Genomic DNA, 21,450 nt, shown 5'->3' on the forward strand with positions numbered 1-21,450 from the left:
AGGGGCTCGATGGCCTCGGCATGTACACCCATGGCCCTGGCATTGTTGCCCTGCATCTTCTTTTTTTCTTTTTTTTTTTTGAGACAGAGTCTCACTTGTTGCCCAGGCTGGAGTGCAGTAGTGTGATCTCAGCTCACTGCAACCTCCGCCTTCCCGGTTCAAGCAATTCTCCTGCCTCAGCCTCCCGAGTAGCTGGGATTACAGGCACCCGCCACTACACCCAGCTCGTTTTTTCCATTTTTAGTAGAGAACTGGGTTTCATCATGTTGGCCAGGCTGGTCTCGAATTCCTGACCTTGTGATTTGCCTGCCTCGGCCTCCCAAAGTGCTGGGATTACAGGCGTGACCGACTGTGCCCGGCCAGCCTGCATCTTCTTTAGGCCCTTCTTGTGCTTCTTGGCAAAGCACATATTCCTCAGGAACTTGGGGTCCATCCCATCAAGAGATTTGTATCTTCGTGATTAGGGTTTCTTGATGCCATTTCTGTGTAATTTTCAGCCTGGTTGTGTGAGGTGTGGTTCTTGGATTTGGCCATGTCTGCACCATAACCTGTGACTCCCTTCCTTTGGGTTTTTAGAGAGATTGCCTTATAGCAGATACACAGTTGGATGTTGGCAGACTGTTGACCAGGGGGTCTTCTGATTCCCCACCTAAGCTCTTTGCAGAATGTTTCCTTGCTCATCTTCAGGTATATCTGTAAATGATCACAGCATCCTGTTATTTTCCTTGTAAGCACCTCATATCCTTCATTCTTTAGGCACTGTGAGCCCTGAGGTGTTCAAGAAGATGTCCAACTCAGAGATCATCCAGCACCTGACACAGCGTGTAATGAGGTGGAAGAAGACGACCAGGATCTTCTTACCCCTCTTATTTCAAAACAAAATGCCTATTATCCCCTTCTTTTTGATTCTGTGAAATAGGGTAGCTTTTAGAAGGTGGAGTTCAGTCTCTTGGGGGTAAAAGAGATCTGAATATGCCTCTCAAACTGGGGAGACTACCAGGAAATGAAGTATATCAGAGATATTTTTACTAGACTGTTGGGTTTTGACATCCAAGCCCCTATGACTTCATAGACCTGGTCATAACTTTCCCATCCTTTTCATACATCCTTTTGTAGGACTCAGGGGACTATCCTCTGACAGCTCCAGGTCCATCCTGGAAGAAGTTCCAGGGCAGCTTCTGTGAGTTTGTGGGGACATTGGTCTGTCGGTGCCAGTACAGCCTCCTCCATGCTGGCTTCCCTGTGGACAGCCTCATCTCCCTGCTCACTGGCCTGTCAGACTCACAGGTCCGCGCCTTCCGTCACACTAGCACCCTGGCTGGTGAGCATTCATTTTCACTCTGGACATTCTCCTGGGGGTTTGTAGGACTTTCCTCTGTTCTCTGATTCAGGGTCTTCTTTCCTACCTGCATCTTGGCTCTTCACTTCAAAGCCATGCCTCTTTTATCCTAAACTTCAATCCAGTTTCTCACTAGTGGAGTTTTGAGAAGGGGTAGATGACAGCAACAATTTCCAGGCTTAATATTTTTGTCAGAGCTCACCACTAGGGGTATGCTGATGGTTAAAAGAAGACCACAAGAGTTAGAGGGAGACAGTCCACTCCAGGACAGGTAGTCTTCGGATTTTAGGGTCACCCAGCTCTGGCTTCTCATTTTCATTGCCCTTCTTTCCTTCTATTTTTTTCCTTCTACTCATCCTCTCTCCTCTGACCTAAATAATGATTTCTTCATCTCTTTTTCCTTACTCAAAGCTGTGAAACTGATGACCTCCCTGGTAAGAGTTGCCCTCCAGCTGAGTCTGCACCAAGATAACAATGAGCATCAGTATGAGGCTGAAAGAAACAAGGGGCCAGGGCAGAGGGCACCTAAGCGGCTGGAGAGCCTGTTGGAGAAACACAGAGGTGAGCAGTGTTCCCTGCTTCTTCCTCCCCTTTTTCCCAACTTGCACCCACTTCTGCCACAGACCCCCTTATCAGGCCCTGGGCAGTCTTTCAAGATCATGAATAATGGAGTCTGGCAATAGTTTCATAGACCCATCCTGTAAGGGGTCGTTGCATGCTCATCTCATTTCTGGGTTGTGGCTCAATAAATAATGTGTAATTTAGAGTTCTCTCGAATTCCACTTTTGCTCAGGTTTTCTTTGTCAGCACCCATTGTCAGAAGTGTTTAAGTGCTGTACCTGCCTGTCATGCAAGGAATTAAGTTTTGACCTACTTGTCAAGTGTGCAGTGTGCGCGTGACTGCAGGAGTACTAAAAGCCAACCATTGACAAGGGAGGCCAAATTTTCCAGGAATGGAAAGAGCGCAGGCCTTCCAGTGAACTGCTGGCTTTAAATTCTGTTCCATTTAGTCACTAGCTCCATGGCCTTATGTAACCTCTCTTCAGTTTTCTTTTCTTTAGAAAAAGGGATAATCTCACCTTTTTGTGAAGAATAAATGAGATGATGAGTAAATTGCCTCACTTGGCACACAGTAGATACTCGTTGGGTTTCCTTGTAATCTTAAAGATGACCACTGGAGGGCATAAGCCGTAGCAAAATCTTTGACACTGATGAAATCTTTAATCAGCTGGGTCTGTCGTAAGAGTAACACTACTGATGTTTTCTCCTCACTTTCTGTTAGTGTCTAAGACCCCTCCTATGAGGTTGGCAGGACTCAGCATGACTGACCATATCATTTGGCTGTTTCTCTAGCCCTCACAAAAGATCTCTTCCATTCTAAATCACTAGAGAAGGAAACTTTCTACTTCCCTCATTCTCTTATGTTCTTTTTCATTGTCAGGTTGATCTTAAAAGCTTATGTGTATTAATCTATCCTGGATTTTAAATTATGTACACTGGCACGAATCTTTCTTTTTCTTTTTCTTTTTCCTTTTTTTTTTTTTTTGGCTTCTCTGGGCTCTTGCTTAGTCAATTATCGTTATAATTCCCCCATTTTATCCTTAATTTCTTCCTCCCCACTATTTTCTTCTCTCCACTTACAAATGTATATAGGCTCTTGAATCTTTATTTCACTCTGCTCCTCTGTGAGTTACTCTTTTTTCCATCCTTCCTTTTAGGGTAGTATTTCCTTACTTCCTTAATGTCCAACTAACTGAATCCTTTTTGCTAGCTAGCTTATTTCCCCATTTTTCTTTGAAACTGTTCTTTCCAAACCAATGACTTCCTAATTCGTAAAGCCAGTAGCCTTTTCTCAGTCTCCCTTTCCCAAACATTTTACGTATTTGCTTCACCTGTTTTTGCCATGTTACTGTAAATTATGGAAATATAGGTACTTCAGCCATAAAGACTCAAGTATGTCCTGTCAAAAATGATATGTTGTTCTTATGTAATTGAAGAGGTGGGGTCTGTTGTCTTAAAGGATGTTCCCTTTCTCCTTATAAATCTGGTTCTTTGGTATCTATTGTTCATGTGATCCAGGATTTTTCAACAATGGCACTGTGGGCACTGGGGGGCTGTCCTGCCATGGTAGGATGTTTAGCAGCATCTCTGGCCTTTATCTACTAGATAGATGCCGGTAGTACCCTGCTCCCCCACCAAGTTGTGGCAGCCAAAAAAATGTTTAGACGCTGCTAAATCTCCCCTGGGGAACAAAATTAGCCCCAGTTGAGGACCACTGATCTAATTCCTTTCTTCTCATTTTTGCTAGTTCCACTTCTGTTAAACAAACTGTACTTACTAAAAATTTGTTTTCCAAATTGTTAGAAACATATACGGGCATCATGCTTGGAAGATCTTGCAGGTTCAATTCTAGACCACCGCAATAAAGTGAATATTGAAGTACAGTGCGTCACACAGTCAAAAAATCAAAATTTTTATTTCTCCTCATACGAAAGTTACGTTTACACTGTAGTCTGTTATGTGTGCAAGATTATTGTCTAAAAAACAGTGTATGTACCTTAATTTAACAATATTTTATTGCTAAAAAATGCTAATGGCAATCTGAACCTTCAGCGAGTTCTATCTTTTTGTTGGTGGAGGGTCTTGCTTCCATGTTGATGGCTGCTGACTAGTCAGGGTAGTGGTTGCTGAAGGGTAGGGCGGCTGTAGCAATTTCTTAAAGTAAGACAACAGTGAAGTTTGCTCCATCTGTTGACTCTTCCTTTTACAGAAGATTTCTCTGTAACATGAAATGCTGTTTGATGACATTTTACCCACAATAGAAATTGTTTCAAGAGTCAATTCTCTGAAACCCTGGTGCTGCTTTATCAGCTGAGTTTAGGTCATAGTCTGAATTATTTGTTGTCATTTCAACAATATTCACAACCTCTTCACCAGGAATAGATTGCATTTGAGGAAACCACTTTCCTTGCTCATCCATAAGAAGCAATTCCTTATCTGTTCAAGGTCATGAAATTGCAGCAATTCAGCCACATCTTCAGTCTCTACTTCTAGTTCTCTTGCTATTTCCACCGCATCTGTAGTTACTTTCTCTACTGAAGTCTTAAACCTCTCAAAGTCATCCGGGAGGGTTAGAACCAACTTAATTCTTGTTAATGTTGATATTTCGACCTCCTCCCATGAAACACAAATGTTCATTGTGGCATTTAAAATGGTGAATCCCGGCCAGGCACAGTGGCTCACACCTGTAATCTCAGCACTTTGGGAGGCCGAGGCAGGTGGATCAGGTGAGGTCAGGAGTTTGAGACCAGCCTGGCCAACGTGGCAAAAACCCATCTCTACTAAAAATACAAAAATTAGCCAGGTGTGGTGGTGCATGCTTGTAATCCCAGCTACTTGGGAGGCTGAAGCAGGAGAATTGCTTGAACCCAGGAGGCAGAGATTGCAGTGAGCCGAGATCGCACCACTGCAGTGCTACAGAGTAAGACTCTGTCTCCAAAATAAATGAAATGAAATAATGAAATGAAATAGAAATGAAATAAATGAAATGAATGAAAGAAATGGGATAACTGAAATGAAAGGAAAGGAAATGAAATAAATGAAATGGTGAATCCTTCCCAATTGGGGGATTGGGTTTTTCTGGATTTTGTTTTTTGTTTTGAAGACAGGGTCTCGTTCTTTTGCCTAGACTGGAATGCACTGGTGCAGTCATGGCTCACTTCAGCCTCAACCTCCTCTGCTCAAGTGATGTTCCTGCCTTATCCTCCCAAGCATCTGGGACTACAGATGGCATACCACACCTGGCTAGTTTTTGTTTTGTTTCTGTAGAGACGGGGTCTCACTCTGTTGCTCAGGCTAGTCTTGAACTCCTGGGCTTAATCAGTCCTCCCACCTCAGCCTCCCAAAAAGCTGGGGTTGTAGGCATGAGCCACCATGCCTAACCCCAGGACATTTTAAATGAACTTTGCCCAAATCATCAGAGAAATCACTGTGGCATCTATAGCCTTATGACATGTATTTCTGAAATAAGAAGACTTGAAAGTTGAAATTACTCCTTGTTCCATGGGCTGCAAAATGGATGTTGTGTTAGTGGGCATGAAAAAAGCAATATGGATTTCCTTGTGCATCCTCACCAGAGCTCTTGGGCGACCAGGTGCATTGTCACTGAGCAGTAATATTTTGAAAGGAATCTTGTTTTCTGAGCAGTAGGTCTCACCCATGTGCTTGAAATATTCAGGAAACCATGCTGTGAGCAGATGTGATATCAGTTAGGCTTTGCTGTTTCATTTATAGAGCATAGGCAGAGTAGATTTAGCATAATTCTTAAGAGCCTTAGGATTTTTAAAATGGTAAATGAGTATTGGCTTCAACATAAAGTCACCAACTGCATTAGCCCCTAACAAGGGGTCAGGCTGTCCTTTGACGCTTTGAAGCCAGGGATTGACTTCTCCTCAATAGCTGTGAAAGTCCTAGATGGCGTTTTCCAATATAAGGCAGTTTAGTCCACATTGAAAATTCATAGTTTAGTGTAGCCACCCTCATCAATGATCTTAGCTAGATTTTCTTGATAACTTGTTGCTTCTCTATCAGTATTTGCTGCTTCACCTTGTACTTTTACGTTATGGAGAGAGCTTCTTTCCTTAAACCTCATGAACTAACTTCTAGCTTCAAACTTTTCTTCTGTGGCTTCCTTACTTTGCTCAGCCTTCATAGAATGGAAGACAGCTAGGACATTGATCTGGATTGGGCTTTGGCCGAAGGGAATGTTGTGGCTGGTTTGATCTTCTGCTCCGACTACTAAAACTGTCTCTATATCAGCAATAAGACTGTTTAACTTTCTTACCCTTTGTGTGTTCACTGGAGTAGTGTTTTTACTTTCTTTCAAGAATTGTTCTTTTGCATTCACAACTTGGCTGTTTGGCACAGGAGGCCTAGCTATTGATTGGCCTGTCTTGGCTTTCGACTAAGCTTAATCATTTCTTTCTTTTTTTTTTTTCTTTTTGAGACAGAGTCTTGCTTTGTTGCCCAGGCTAGAGTGCAATGGCGTGATCTCGGCTCACTGCGACCTCCGCCTCCCGGGTTCAAGTGATTCTCCTGCCTCAGCCTCCTGAGTAGCTGGGATTATAGGCGCCCGCCACTGCGCCTGGCTGATTTTCTATTTTTAGTAGAAATGGGGTTTCGCCATATTGGCCAGGCTGGTCTTGAACTGACCTCAAGTGATTTGCCCACCTCGGCCACCCAAAGTGCTGGGATTATAGGTGTGAGCCACCACACCTGACCTCTAAGCTTAATCATTTCTAGCTTTTGATTTAAAATGAGAAACATGTGACTGTTCCTTTCATTTGGATACTTAAGAGGGTTATTAATTGACCTAATTACAATATTTTTGTGTCTCAAGGAATGAATAGGGAGGCCTGAGGAGACAGAGAGAGACAGGGAAACTCTTGTTGGTAGAGTAGTCAGAACACAGACAACATTTGTTAAGTTTGCCATCTTATATGGGCACGGTTCATGGTACCCCAAAACAGTTATAGTAGTAACATCAGGCTGGGTGTGATGGCCCATGCCTGTAATCCCAGCACTTTGGGAGGCCAAGGCGGGTGGAGCCCTTGAGGTCAGGACTTCAAGACCAGGCTGGGCAACATGGCAAAACCTCTTCTCTACAAAAAAATCCAAAAATTACCTGGGCATGGTGATGCACGCCTGTAGTTGCAGCTACTTGGGAGGCTGAGGTGGGGGGATCACTTGAGCCCAGGAGGTTGAGGCTGCAGTGAGCCATGTTTGCACCATTGCATTCCAGCCTGGGTGACAGAGTGAGAACCTGCCTCTGACCAAAAAAAAGTTATTTTTCTCCACTAAGACGTGGAATGGTTTGTTGGGTAGCAATGGATATAGCTGACACATCCCCACAGCCCTCACCTTCTCTCCCTATGTGGGTGTACCCAGTCTCTGGCTTCTAATGTCAAGGGCCTCCAGCTTGACACTTCCAGCTCAGAGTATGTTCTTAAGTCCCTGCCTCACTTACAGAACTTCCTAGTGGTTAGCTATGATGCATGGCAAACACACCTGGCAACAGTAACATCAGCATACCTTGAAAATGACCCCATGGTCTAAGAAGAGTATGTGTTGAAAGTTCTAAGCTAAGGAATCCAGGAGTGGCCAACCCGGAGATTCATTTCTTAACTATGAGGAACATCTGAACCCCTGGACCATCTTGGGGATGATGGCCTTTGTTTGGGGTTCAGTGAAGGTTGCCAGAGGGAAGGTGCTAGGCGGAGGGTGCTAAGTGGAAATGCTCTATGAACTGCATGCTTTTTTTTTTTTTTTTTTGAGACAGAGTCTTGCTCTGTCGCCCAGGCTGGAGTACAGTGGCGCAATCTTGGCTCACTGCAAGCTCTGCCTCCCAGGTTCATGCCATTCTCCTGCCTCAGCCTCCCGAGTAGCTGGGACTACAGGTGCCCGCCACCACACCCGGCTAACTTTTTGTACTTTTAGTAGAGACGGGGTTTCACCGTGTTAGCCAGGATGATCTCGATCTGACCTTGTGATCCGTGCACCTTGGCCTCCCAAAGTGCTGGGATTACAGGCGTGAGCCACCGCGCCCTGCCCAACTGCATGCTTATTGTAAGCAGGTGTGGTTCTCCTGTTCCCCCTGCCATGTCTGGACTACCCTCTAATTCCCCTGAATAAACCCTATGTCTTGCCTGCTGGCCAGGCATGATGGCTCATGCCTGTAATCCAAGCACTTTGCGAGGCCAAGACAGGCAGATCACTTGAGGTCAGGAGCTTGAGACCAGTCTGGCCAACATGGTGAAAACTCCATCTCTACTAAAAAAAAAAAAAAAAAAAAAAATTAGCTGGGTGTTGTGGCATGCACCTCTAATCCCAGCTACTTAGGGGGGCTGAGGCAGAAGAATCTCTTGAAGCGGGGAAGCAGAGGTTGCAGTGAGCCGAGATCATGGCATTGCACTCCAGCCTCAGCAGCTAGACTCTGTCTCAAAAGACAAACAAAAACAGGCCAGGCACAGTGGCTCATGCCTGTAATCACAGCACTTCGGGAGGCAGAGGCAGGTGGATCACCTGAGGTCAGAAGTTTGAGACCAGCCTGGTCAACGTGGTGAAACCCTGTCTGTACTAAAAATACAAAGATTAGCAGGGCATGGTGGTGAGCGACTGTAATCTCAGCTACTTGGGAGGCTGAGGCAGAAGAATTGCTTGAACCCAGGAGTCAGAGGCTGCAGTGAGCTGAGATTGCACCACTGACTCCAGCCTGGGCAGTAGAGTGAGACTCCATCTCAAAAAAACAAAACAAACACAACAGAAACGAGAAAACAAAACCCTGCCAGGTGCAGTGGCTCATGCCTGTAATCCCAGCACTTTGGAAGGCCGAGGCGGGTGGATCACGAGGTCAGGAGTTTGAGACCAGCCTGATCAACATGGTGAAACCCTAGCTCTACTAAAAGTAAAAAAAATTAGCTGGGCATGGTGGCAGGCGCCTGTAATCCCAGCTACTCAGGAAGCTGAGGCAGGAGAATCGCTTGAACCTGGGAGGCAGAGCTTGCAGTGAGCTGAGATTGCACCACTGCACTCCAGTCTGGGCGACAGAGCGAGACTCTGTCTCAAAAAAAAAAAAAGAAGAAGAACAGAATGTTGTAGGCATTTTAAAAATACATTTTATTTATTTTAATATGTATTCATTTATTTTTGAGATGAAGTCTGGCTCTCTTGCCCAGGTTGGAGTGCAGTGGTGAGATCTCGGCTCACTGCAACCTCTGCTTCCTGGTCTCAAAGCACCATCCCACTTCAGCCTCCTGAGAAGCTGGGACTACAGGTGCCTGCCACCATGCCTGGCTAACTTTTGTATTTTTTGTAGAGATGAGGTTTCGCAATGTTGCCTAGGCTGCTCTCCAACTCCTGGGCTCAAATGATTCTCCTGCCTTGGCCTCCCCAAATGCTGGGATTACTGGCGTACCCAGCACACCTGGCCTCTGGGCAGATTTTTATGTTCTTATTTTTAATTTTTATTTTATTTTTTTGGTATTTAAATGCCAAAATACCACTCTGTCACCCAGGCTGGAGTGCAGTGGCATGATCTTGGCTCACTGCAACCTCCGCCTCTTCGTTTCAAGCAATTCTCCTGCCTCAGCCTCCTGACTACAGATACATGCCACTGTACCTGGATAATTTTATATTTTTAAGAGAGATGGAGTTTCACCATGTTGGCCAGGCTGGTCTCAAACTCTTGACCTCAAGTGATCTGCCTGCCTCGGCCTCCCAAATTGCAGGGTTTATAGGCGTGAGCCACTGTGCCCGGCCTAGGATTTCTTTGTCGTCTTCCAGTAAGTGTTAGTTCAAGTTCTCCTCTCCCCACTGTTGTTTCTTATCAAGGCCCTCAGCAATCTTCTAAAAACCATATTATAGATCTAAAATTGCTTTTCAATTCTGGGACTCAAAAAGATCTGGAGGCTGGGCGAGGTGGCTCACTCTGGTAATCCCAGCAGTTTGGGAGGCTGAGGCAGGAGGAGGGCTGGAAGTCAGGTGTTCAAGACCAGCCTGAGCAACATAGCAAGATCCTTGTCTCTACATCTCTACAAACAAAAAATTAACTGGGTGTGGTGGCATTCACATGTAGTTTCAGCTATGCAGGAGGCTGAGGCAGGAGGATTGTTTGAGCCCAGGAGTTCGAGGATGCAGTGAGCTATGATTGCACCACTGCACTCTAGCCTTGGTGACAGACTCAGACTCTGTCTCTTAAAAAAAAAGAGGAGGCACGGGTGGGCACGGTGCTCACGCCTGTAATCCCAGCTCTTTGGGAGGCCGAGGTGGGTGGATCACTTGAGCTCAGGAGTTTGAGACCAGCCTGGCCAACATGGTGAAACCCCGTCTCTACTAAAAATACAAAAATTAGTTGGGGGATGGTGGCGCAAGTCTATAATCCCAGCTACTCGGGAGGCTGAGGCAGGAGAATTGCTTGAACCTGGGAGGTGGAGGTTGCAGTGAACTGAGATTGTGCCATTGCACTCTGCACTCCAGCCTGGGTGGCAGAGTGAGACTCCATCTCAAAAAAAAAGAAGGGGAGATTGAGACATTCAGATAGAGACACCAGGGGTGTGTGCACAGGGGAAAGACCATGTGAGAAGCCAGCAAGAAGGCGGCCATCTGCAAGCCAAGGAGAGAGGCTTCAGGAGAAACCACCCCTGCCAACATCTTGATCTTGGACTTCCAGCCTCCAGAGCTGTGAGAAAAGAAATTTCTGTTGTTTAAGCCACCTGGTCTGTGGTATTTTGTTATAGCAGCCTGAGCAAACTAATACAGCATCTCAAAGATGCCTGTAACCCAACTCCATTCCCACCCTAAGTCAGAGTGTTCAGCAGAGGGTTAGTAGTTGCCTCCAGAGCATGAAGGGCTCTTCCTGACTCTAACTGTGAGGAATGCTTTGGGTTAAAAGATTGTACTTTTCTGAGTTCAGCTGAAAGGTGGAGGGCTCAGTGAGGTGGCACACATCTGTAATTCCAACACTTTGGGAGGCCGAGGTGGGAGGATCACTTGAGCCCAGGAGGTTGAGAGCAGCTTAAGCAACATAGTAAGACCCTGTTTCTCAACACACACATGCACGCACTCACGCACACACACACGCGCGCGCAGGTGTGGGGGCATGTGCCTGCAGTTCCAGCTACTTGGGAGGCTGAGGTGGGTGGATTGCTTGAGGCAAGGAGTTTGAGACAAGCCTGGTCAACATAGTGACACCCCATCATCCCCCAAAATCATTTTTCTTTGTTTTGAGACACAGTCTCACTCTATTGCCCAGGCTGCAGTGCAGTGGTGTGATCTCACCTCCCTGCAACCTCCGCCTTCACGGACGGTGAATGTCAGTAAACATTGGGCAGAAAAGCTCTGCCAAATTGAGTGCTCTGATGTGACTTTTTTGTCAAGTCAGTGTTCCTGGGATCTCTTGTACATGATAATCTCACTCTTGTACATGATAATCTCACTCCTGTAAGGTTTCCTAGTTTCTGCTTGCCCTAGTTTTCTTTCCCATCCCGATCCCTCTCCCACCAGACTGGACTCTGAAATGGGCATGTACAGAAAAGAGGAGACCCCAACATGCTTCAGGCTTTGAGTGGAGAGGACACAGCCTCTGCTGGGACAGGGAACAGAGGGATGCGGAGACCCCGAAGATGCTTTTGGACAATGGTCTGAGGTTGGGACAGTGGCAGGAGATACCATTCATTCACTCAGGATCTCCAGAACAAGAGATCAGCCTGGCAGTTACATGTGTTTTTCTTCAAACTGGTTGCCAGGTAGGAATGACCGATGACATCAGAGATTCCGACCTTCCTGATTGGAAGAACCGGACTCTGTCGACGCCTGGAAGTTCAGGTGGACAACAGCATCTTCTCAGAGCTGTTTTCCACCCCTGACTTCTCCAAGCCTTGAGAATTGATAACACACTCTTTTGGATCTTAGCAGTGCCCACAAGAAGGCCATGGACAGAACAGAGACTAGTTTCCATGAGAGGGGACAGATTATGGGAAAGATCACGGCCAGCCATCAACCGCACCCCCAGGATGAGCAGAGCCCCCAGTGGAGCACCTCGGGCTACCCCCTCCAGGAGGTGGTGGATGATGAAGTGTCGGGACCTTCAGGTGAGGGGACTGGAGGAAGAAGAGGTGGGATACGATTGACTAAGACGAACGGAGGGGGCTGGGTGCAGTGGCTCACACCTGTAACCCCAACACTTTGGGAGGCCAAGGTGGGCCGATCACCTGAGGTCAGGAGTTCAAGACCAGCCTGGCCAATATGGTGAAACCCCATCACTACTAAAAGTACAAAAATTAGCCAGGCAGTAGTGGTGCGTGCCTGTAATCTCAGCTAATCGTGAGGCTAAGACAGGAGAATCGCTTGAGCCTGGGAGGAAGAGGTTGCAGTGAGCTGAGATTGTGCTACTGCACTCCAGTCTGGGTGAGAGAGTGAGACACTGTCTTAAAAAAAAAAAAAGTGTCAGAGGTCAGGAAGGAGAACCTGAGGAGGGTGTGTGGGAAGAATGGAGAAATTCAGGCCGGGTGCAGTGGCTCTCCCCTGTAATCCCAGCACTTTGGGAAGCCAAGGCAGGCAGATCACTTGAGGCCAGGAGTTTGAGACCAGCCTGGCCAACATGGTGAAACCCCATCTCTACTAAAAGTACAAAATGGATCTGGGCATTATGGCAGGCACCTGTAATCCCAGCTACCTGAGAGGCTGAGGCAGGAGAATAACTGGAATCCGGGAGATGGATGTTGCAGTGAGCTGAGATTGCACCACTACACACTAGCCTGGGCGACAAAGCAAGATTCTGTCTCAAAACAAAAAAAAAAAAAGGAGAGACTGAGAGAGCCAGGGACCAGGGAAAGACATGAGGCAGTGTTCTGAGGACAGAAAGACGGAAGAATGGGGAGGGGAAGGAGCGGCACATGGGGTTGAGCAGAGGAGAAAGTCAGAAAGCTGGCTTGGAGAAGCCAGCAGTCTGCAAGGCTGGGGAGGATGGAGAGGGGTTTGGGGTTTGGGGTCAGGCTCTAAGGTGATCAGTTGCAGAAGCATTACACGGTGGCCTGGTTTCTTTACTCAGCCCCTGGGGTAGATCACAGCCCCCCAGGTAGGTCCTTTTGCTGGAAAAGGAAGAGGGAGTGGTCAGACGAATCTGAGGAGTCATCGTCGGAGGAGCCACAGAAGGAGCTCGTCCCTGAGCCTGAGGAGACCTGGGTGGCGGAGACACTGTGTGGCCTTAAGATGAAGCTGAAGCGACGGCGAGTGTCGCTCGTGCTCCCTGAGCACCACGAGGCCTTCAACAGGCTGCTTGGTAGGAGGACACCCCAGAGAGCACCTCCGACCCTCTTCTTTCTAAAAAGAGGAAACTTCCAATAACCACACTTTTCCAATGGGAAAAATATGCCCCAGTGGGTGAGCTCTCCATGCGGGAGGACTCAGAAGTGATCACTCATGAGGGACACTTAGGAGATGATACAGGATTAGGTAGACTTGATAAAGGTCAGCGCTTGGGATAAGAAAGCTTGGTTTCAGCCAGGTGCGGTGGCTCCCACCTGAGATCCCAGCACATTGGGAGGCTGAGGCAAGAGGATTGCTTGAACTCAGGACTTTGAGGCTGCAGTGAGCTATGACTGCACCACTGCACTCCAGCCTGGGTGACAGAGCAAAACCCTGTCTCAAAAGAAAAACCAAGGCTGGGCACAGTAGCTCATGCCTGTAGTCCCAGCTACTCGGGAGGCTGAGAAAAGAATCGCTTAAACCCGGGAGGCAGAGGTTGCAGTGAGCTGAGATCGCACCACTGCATTCCAGAATGGCCCACATAGCGAGACTCTGTCTCAAAATAAATTAATAAATAAAAATAAAAATCAAATAAAAACAAAATCAATAAACAAAGTGGTTTCAGCTCTGCCGTCTGAAACTTAATGTCTCTTTCTGACTTTTCTAAACCTAAGTGTCTCCATCCATAGTGGGGGATACCAAGGCCATGGTCACACCCTGATGTGACTGTCTCATGAGGAAATGATGGGAATTCCTTTATGACTCTGCAGTGGTTCCTCCGTGTCTGCTGGAGGGGGTCCTGGCTTATTCCCAGCTCTACCTCCTGTAGATTCTCACACCCAGGGCCTCCTTTGGTCTCTTCTCAGGGGAGTCTCAGAGCAGGAGCCTCTCTCCCTTGCCCAGTGAAAGTCATTCTCCCCCTCTCCCATCCACCTCACGTGTGGCCACAATCCTGAGACCTCCCCCCGGGAGGCACACTTCTCCTCGCTGCCCTGCTACTCCCACGGAAACCCTGTCCTGCTTCTCACGCTGACATCTGCTCTCTAATCACAGAGGATCCTGTCATTAAAAGATTCCTGGCCTGGGACAAAGATCTGAGGGTGTCAGACAAGGTAAGTTTGTTCTCCATGTAACTGTTCCTGTTCCAATGCATGGCTGGAGAGAGGGTTCAGCTTCCAAACCCACAGTTCTCCCTCCACCACCTCCCACCAGATGCTCCTACAGTCTTTTTTTTTTTTTTTTTTTTTTTTTGTGAGACAGAGTCTTGCTTGTTGCCCAGGCTGGAGGGCAGTGTCTTGATCTTGACTCACTGCAGCCGACGCCTCCCAGTTTCAAGTGATTCTCCTACCTCAGCCTCCAAGCAGCTGGTGTTACAGACATGAACCACCATGCCTGGCTAATTTTTGTGTTTTTAGTAGAGACGGGGTTTTGCCATGTTGGCCAGGTTGGTCCTGAACACCTGACCTCAGGGGATCCACCCGCCTTGGCCTCCCAAAGTGCTGAGATTATAGACATCAGCCACTGTGCCTGACGAGCTCCCACGGTCTTGAGTCTTGGCACCTACAAATTTTTTTTCTGAGACAGAGTCTAGCTCTGCTCCCCAGGATGGAGTGCAGTGGCATGATCATAGCTCATTGGAGCCTCTAATTCCTGGGCTCAAGCAATCCTCTTTCCTCAGCCTCCTGAGGAGCTGGGACTAGGCACATGCCACCATGCTCAACTAATTTTTGAAATCTTTGTAGAAATAGGGTCTTGCTGTGTTGCCCAAGTTGTTCTCCAACTGTCGGGCTCACGTGATCCTCCTATCTCCACCTCTCAAAGTACTGGGATCAGAGGCTTGAGCTGCCACTCCCGGCCATTCTTGGTCTTTTATGATTTGTCAGCATCTCCCTCAGGACTCTGCTGGTCTCTTGCAGAGTGAATGAATGGCCCCTGCCTCTCCTATGGGTCCTTTGGGATCTGAGCTCTGGGCCACAGTCTGGCTGCAGCCCTGAAACGCCTGGCCCCTCTACTCTCAGCAATTTGGGACAGTTCTGTGCCTGGCACACAAAAGGCCCTCCTGACACCAGCCAACCTAGACACACCCCCTCCAAAGATCCCATCGGAGCCCACCATCCCGGGAGCATCACCCAAAACCCTTCCTCAGGGTTCTCGGATTTGCATCCGACCTTCGAATACCCCTCCACCCCGCAATTTCCAAATGTGTACAGTCACCCCAATACTGAGGTCCCTTCTCTGACGGGCAGCCCCTCCCCAGACCCTCATCTCCCCTCTCCACAATCTTCCTCTTCCAAGATGTGACCTCTCCCTCTCTCTGTTCCTTTCTCTCCATCAGTATCTCCTGGCTATGGTCATAGCGTATTTTAGCCGGGCCGGCCTCCCCTCCGGGCAATACCAACGCATCCACTTCTTCCTGGCTCTGTGAGTGGTTTGCTGCCTCCTAGCCATCAACACCCAATGCCCTGGGACAGCGGGGGAAACTGGATTCCAGCCTTTCCTTTATTCTTTCACCTGTTTGTCCTCTTTACTCTGTGTACAGAAAAGACAGGATTATACTCTCTTAGACTGTTGTTTCTAAAAAGAAACTCAGGCTGGGCGTGCTGGCTCACGACTGTAATCCCAGCACTTTGGGAGGCCGAGGCAAGCGGATCACCTGTGGTCAGGAGTTCGAGACCAGCCTGGCCAACGTGGCCAAACCCTGTCTCTACTAAAAATAGAAAAATTAGCTGGGCGTGGTGGTGTGCACCTGTAATCCCAGCTACTCGGGAGGCTGAGGCAAGAGAACCCTTTGGACCCAGAAGGTGGAGGCTGCAGTGAGTTAAGGTTGAGCCACTGCACTCCAGCCTGGGCGACAGAGCAAGACTGCATCTCAAAAAAAAAAAAAAAAAAAAGCCAAAAAACCAAACTCCAATGCCAGTGTACAAATAAAAGAATAAAACAAAAGGAACAATAAACTGCTCCTAAGGGGAAAAGAAAAGGAGTGGAGGAGCGGACATGACGCTTCCTCCAGCAAGCAGACGTTTCTGGTTCCTTTCTCTCTCTCATTCCCACATCAACCGCAAATGCCATCGACCTCCTCTGGGTTCCCATGACAGAGGCCACAGTTCAGGTCCCCCTGGCATCACTCGAATCCACTGTCAAATGCTCCCTGCTGGGGTCTCCTTGAGTCTCTCCCCAAGCCAGGGGGCTTCCTAGTGCAGCCTGAGCATCTTTCCAAAGCACGACAACCTCACTGCCCACCTGAACAACTTCCTTAGCTGATGTCTTTCTCTATCGAGGCCAGGGTCCACAGTGCCAATTCCACCCTCTCTACAATCTCTACAAGCACACTGGCTCGCCATCTTGGTGTTTCCTGGCGTGGCTTCACTGCTCCTTCCAAATGCCCTCCACTCGACTTTGTGTTTGTGTTTTCTGTGTGGGTGTCTCGCACACGTGGTTCTGAAGGGAAGGACTCATTCCTTGAAGTCAATTCACCCCACAGCCTCTGTGATGCCTTCCATCATCTTCCAACTTCTGCATGCCCGTAGCTCTCCAGTTACATCCTGGACACTGGGATTAGGTCATCTGCCTTGATTACTCCCAGTCCCATTAGACTAGATGCCTGTAGAAGGCAGGGTCCTGGCAAAATATCAATGTATTCAATTTCTTTTATTTTTTTGAGACAGACTTGCCCTGTCCCGCAAGCTGGAGTGCAGTGGTGAGATCATAGCTCACTGCAGCCTCCATATCCTGGGCTCAAGTGATCCTCCCACCTCAGCTTCTTGATTAGCTCCGACTACAGGGCTGTGCCACCACACCTGGACAGTTTGTTTGTTTGTTTGTTTGTTTATTGAGACAGAGTCTTGCTCTGCCTCTCAGGCTGGAATGGAGTGGCCCAATCTCGACTCACTGCAACCTCCGCCTCCTGGGTTCACACAATTCTTATGCTTCAGCCTCCTGAGTAGCTAGGACTAACGCGTATGCCAGCGCACCAGGCCGATTTTCATATTTTTAGTATAGATGGGGTTTCTCCGTGTTGACCAGGCTGGTCTCCAACTCCTGGTCGCAAGCGATCCACCTGCTTCAGCCTTCTAAAGTGCTGGGATTACAGGCATGAACCATCGTGTCTGGCATATTTCTTATATTTTTAATAGAGATGAGAGTCTTGCTATGTTGCCCAGGCCCATCTCAAACTCCTGGCCTCAAGTGATCCTCCTGCTTCGGCCTCCCAATGTGCTGGGATTCCAGGCATAAGCCACCACACTCGGCCACCAGTTGGGTTTTTGTCTCCATCCTGAAGGGGTGGGAGATGCCCTTGATCAGGTCTCTGTTCAGCAGAGCCCTCCTGAGGAAGGCGTGGCTATCTGCAGGGTGGGTGCCACTCCTGAGCTAGGGACGGTCCCTTACCTTCCTCTCTGGGAAGCTGACCTCAGCCGGAGGTCTCTCCTGGTGGTGCCCCTGAGCAGCAACCTGATTTCTGTCCTCAGCTATCTGGCCAATGACATGGAGGAGGACGACGAGGCCCCCAAAGAAAACATCTTTTACTTCCTGTACGGGAAGACCCGCTCTCACATACCCTTGCTCCATAAGCGTCGGTTCCGGTTATGCCGTTCCATGAACTGGAGGGCCAGGAAGAACCGCTCTCAGATAGCCTTGTTCCAGAAGCTTCGGTTCCAGTTCTTCTGTTCCATGCGCTGCAGGGCTTGGGTTTCCCCGGAGGAGTTGGAGGAGGTGGGTGGGGCCTGGGGAGGTGGAGGAGGTGGGGAGGAATTGTGTGGGCTGGAGGCTGGATAAGGGGAGAGAGGGGTATCCCGGGGAGTCCCTGTCTTCTCAAAGGGCGTTTGTTTTTCCAGATCCAGGCTTATGACCCAGAGCACTGGGTATGGATGCGAGATCGCGCCCGCCTTTCCTAGAGCTCCAGGGACTGTGGAGGCCTGAGGTCATCGGCCTGAGAGAAGGTACATCTGCATCCTCCGGGGTAAAGGCAGAATATTAGGGTGTATTTCGGAAATCCGAGGAACCCAATTGCTTGATCCGGCTTCAAGCCTGGCAACGTGGCGAGATCCCCTCTCCAGAAAAATACAAAAATTAGCCAGGCGATGTGGGAAGCATCTCTACTCCCAACTACTCAGGAGGCTGAGGCGGGAGGATGGCTGGAGCCTGGGAGGTCAGGGGTGCACAGAGCCCTGATCCTGCCACTGCACTCCAGCCCGGGAGACAGAGTGAGACCCTGCCTCAAAAATAATCATAAATACTGAGTTCGAGGAGGTTCATTATGATTGATGCACTTGAGTTACCGATTTGGGTCGAGGGTTCAGTGAAGCTTTGGTTTACATCTTGTGCAGCTAACCACGTTGAGCACAGAGCATGAGACTTCATCATGAGGACGTAGGATTAGGGATTAGGCTTCTGGACTCGTGGTTCGTGATGTTGTCACATTAGAAACACATCTAGCATGGTTACAAGTTTAGATCTTAAGTGACACAAAAGGCCCCAGCTGTGATGAAGTCCAAAGCCACATTCTCTGAGGGCGCCCTACTCCCTGGGCAGACCCACCCAAAGTCCTCGCTATGAAGCAGATCACTGGGGCTGACCTTGGGAGTATTAAGTGAGTTTTGGAGTCATGGTCACCGAAGTGCGAGTATCACAGTTGAACACGATGGTTCAGAAGCAGGGTACAGAATGAAAGGCAGGAGATAAAATTGCTCTGAACTCTAGTTAGACTTGACATGGGACGTGAATAACCTTCCTGTCTAGAGAGCTGCCTCCTTGAAGTGTGACAGCGTCTCTCTCACTTCCAGAACACCGGGCCCAGGGGAGATGTGGATTTTCCGCAGGAACTTTATTCCAATGCTCATGGCAGACACCAGGAAGGAGGAGAGGAGCCGTTTGTGTAGATCATCTGGAAGAACCTGGACCGTTCTTGATGGAGCTGAATACAGTGATCACGTTGTCCTCTTAGGAGCAGGGGTGGAGGGTGGGGGGTGGGGTACTTCTAGGAGTCCTTGGAGAAAAGTAAGAAACCAGGAGGGTTTCCAGTTCCACCCTTTCCTGCGGCACCACCTCCCTTTTCATGTTGCTGAATTCCAACCTCCCTGGAGGTCCTGTTTCTTAGGGACTTGGTTGCCACAGTCCAGGAGGATTTGAACACACAATGCAGGGACTCAGATTGGCACAGAATTCTTCATGAAATATGAGTGCCATAGACTGTAACGGATAGCTTCATGCACACTATGCATTTTATTGGTTTGTCTGGAAAATGTTAGCCATTGAATTATTAATAGGTTTATTTCAAATAGTTAGGAAATTGTACTTTTGAAAACATGCTGTTCCTGTATAGTTTTTTGATGAGAGTTATAGCTATTATATATACATAAAGATAATTTTCTTTTCATTTTTAAGAGAGAATTCTTTTTATCCTAAATCTTTTATTATCTTTAAATTTTTTTCTGAATTATTATATGTGCTCCTGAACTGAACACTCTTTTTATCTATGATACTTCCATAATAATCTCTTCTATTTATAGCTATTGGTAGTTCCCCTAAATTCTAGTCATAGAAATTTTTATTTGCTGTTTAGGTTTGTGACTGAATTGTGAGAATTCAGTTATGATTTTTAACATGTCTTAGATATATATACTAACATGTCTAATATATACTATGTATTTTATTGGTTTATTTTGAAAAAGATTGGCAAAGAATTATTTAAATATTATTTTATTTAACTATTTATTAAATATTAATTTATTTAAATATTACTTTATTATTTTAAATATTGTGGAAATACTGGTATTTTTGAATAGATGCTGTTTCTATAAAGTTATGTGATGGGTGTTAGAACTGTTATATACACATAAATATAATTTTGTTTTCCTTTTTAAGAGTGGATTCTTTTTATCATAAATCTTTTACCTTTCAATCTTTGTATCTATTATTACACGTGCTGCTGAAGGAAGCATACTTTTTATCTATGATACTTAGTTCATATGTATATTACATTTATAGCTATGTGGTAGTTCCCCTAAATTCTTGTGAAAATAAATGTTTGTTTGATATTTAGTGTATGTTTGAAATATGAGAATGCAGATGTAATTTTTTACCTTGTATTGGCATGTTTGTATGTTACTTTAAAGAGGATGTGTGTTCTAAAGGAGGGCATGAGCTGTGTGTTTTCAAGAGAACAGTGCAGTGCATCTCTTGGGGAAACGTAATAAAGATGAACTTTTCTCACCTTCACAGCGATTGTGATCATATTGGTCTGGATTGATTATTTGCTGCCAAGTGATATTTTTCCTTAATGGGGTTGTGGTTATTTGAACATATTTATTAGCTCTGGAAGATAATCCTGTGTTGTTTTTTATGCAGAAAAAAACATAAGGCTGAGTGCAGTGCTCACACCTACAATCTCAGCAGTTTTGGAGGTAGTGGCGGGAGGATCACTTAAGGCCAGGAGTTTGAGGCCAGCCTCGGCAACATAGCATCTACATCTATTTTTAATTTTTCTTTCTTAAAGAAAAACTTAAATATTGTTTTTCTTAAAGAAAAACAATAGAAGAGAATAGATCTCAAGCTACCGGGTTTTTTTGTTTGTTTGTTTGCTTTGGAGACAGAGCAAGACTCTGTCTCCCAGGCTGGAGTGCAGTGGTACAGCCTTGGCTCCCTGTAACTTTCACCTCCGGGTTCAAGCGAATTCTCCTGCCTCAGCCTCCCAAGTAGCCAGGACTACAGGCACCCATCTGTACGTCCGACTAACTTTTGTAAAAATAGTAGAGACAAGGTTTCACCATGTTGGCCAGGCTGGTCTCGAACTCCTGACTTCAAGTGATCCACCCACCTCGGCCTCCCAAAGTGCTGGGATTACAGGCATGAGCTACTGTGCCCAGACGCCAAGCTAGAGTTTTAAGGCAGGAAACGAGAGAAAGATACTGAGAGAGGAAAACCAGGTGGTAAGAAAACTCTAAAGGTGGCCGGGCGTGGTGGCTCACGCCCATGATCCCAGCAGGAGTTTGAGACCAGCCTGGCCAACATGGTGAAACCCTGTCTCTACTAAAAATACAAAAATTAGGCAGGCGTGGTGGTGCACGCGTATAATCCCAACTATTTGGGAGGCTGAGGCAGGAGAATCACTAGCAGAGATTGTGTCTCCCTACCGCCTTTCAAAAAAAAAAAGAAAGTTCCTGCAGCAGTTAAAGCTGTGAAAGACAGGCACTCTGCCATGCAATTCTTTTTGATTTTTCTTTTTTATTTTTGGAGTTGGGATCTTGCGCTGTCACCCAGACTGGGGTGCAGTGGTGTGGTCATAGCTCGCTGCGGCCTCAGACTCAAGCTCA

The 21,450-nt window shown here is 47.1% G+C and overlaps 1 protein-coding gene and 1 pseudogene across 28 annotated transcripts in view; one reads left to right on the plus strand and one right to left on the minus strand.

The window, feature by feature from the left end:
• LOC129040034 (putative speedy protein E7) overlaps positions 1–20,358 on the plus strand; it is a 34,234-nt gene extending 13,876 nt beyond the window's left edge. For 12 of the 28 annotated variants that reach the window (XM_063668290.1, XM_063668289.1, XM_054493839.2 and 9 more), the window contains 10 exons: positions 757–1,321; positions 1,751–1,900; positions 11,399–11,640; positions 11,807–11,985; positions 12,945–13,175; positions 14,195–14,253; positions 15,477–15,562; positions 17,608–17,851; positions 17,974–18,078; positions 18,922–19,058. In XM_063668290.1, the coding sequence (XP_063524360.1) occupies positions 11,826–11,985; positions 12,945–13,175; positions 14,195–14,253; positions 15,477–15,562; positions 17,608–17,851; positions 17,974–18,033 (840 nt within the window). In that variant the 5' untranslated portion in view covers positions 757–1,321; positions 1,751–1,900; positions 11,399–11,640; positions 11,807–11,825 and the 3' untranslated portion in view covers positions 18,034–18,078; positions 18,922–19,058. The other 16 variants (XM_063668291.1, XM_063668288.1, XM_063668286.1 and 13 more) reach the window with 9 other exon arrangements.
• Positions 1–21,450, minus strand: part of LOC129040037 (putative postmeiotic segregation increased 2-like protein 1) — a 55,667-nt pseudogene that overhangs the window by 28,801 nt on the left and 5,416 nt on the right.

The sequence above is a fragment of the Pongo pygmaeus genome, chromosome 6 (genome assembly GCF_028885625.2).
Source record: "Pongo pygmaeus isolate AG05252 chromosome 6, NHGRI_mPonPyg2-v2.0_pri, whole genome shotgun sequence".
NCBI classification, from domain to species: domain Eukaryota; kingdom Metazoa; phylum Chordata; class Mammalia; order Primates; family Hominidae; genus Pongo; species Pongo pygmaeus.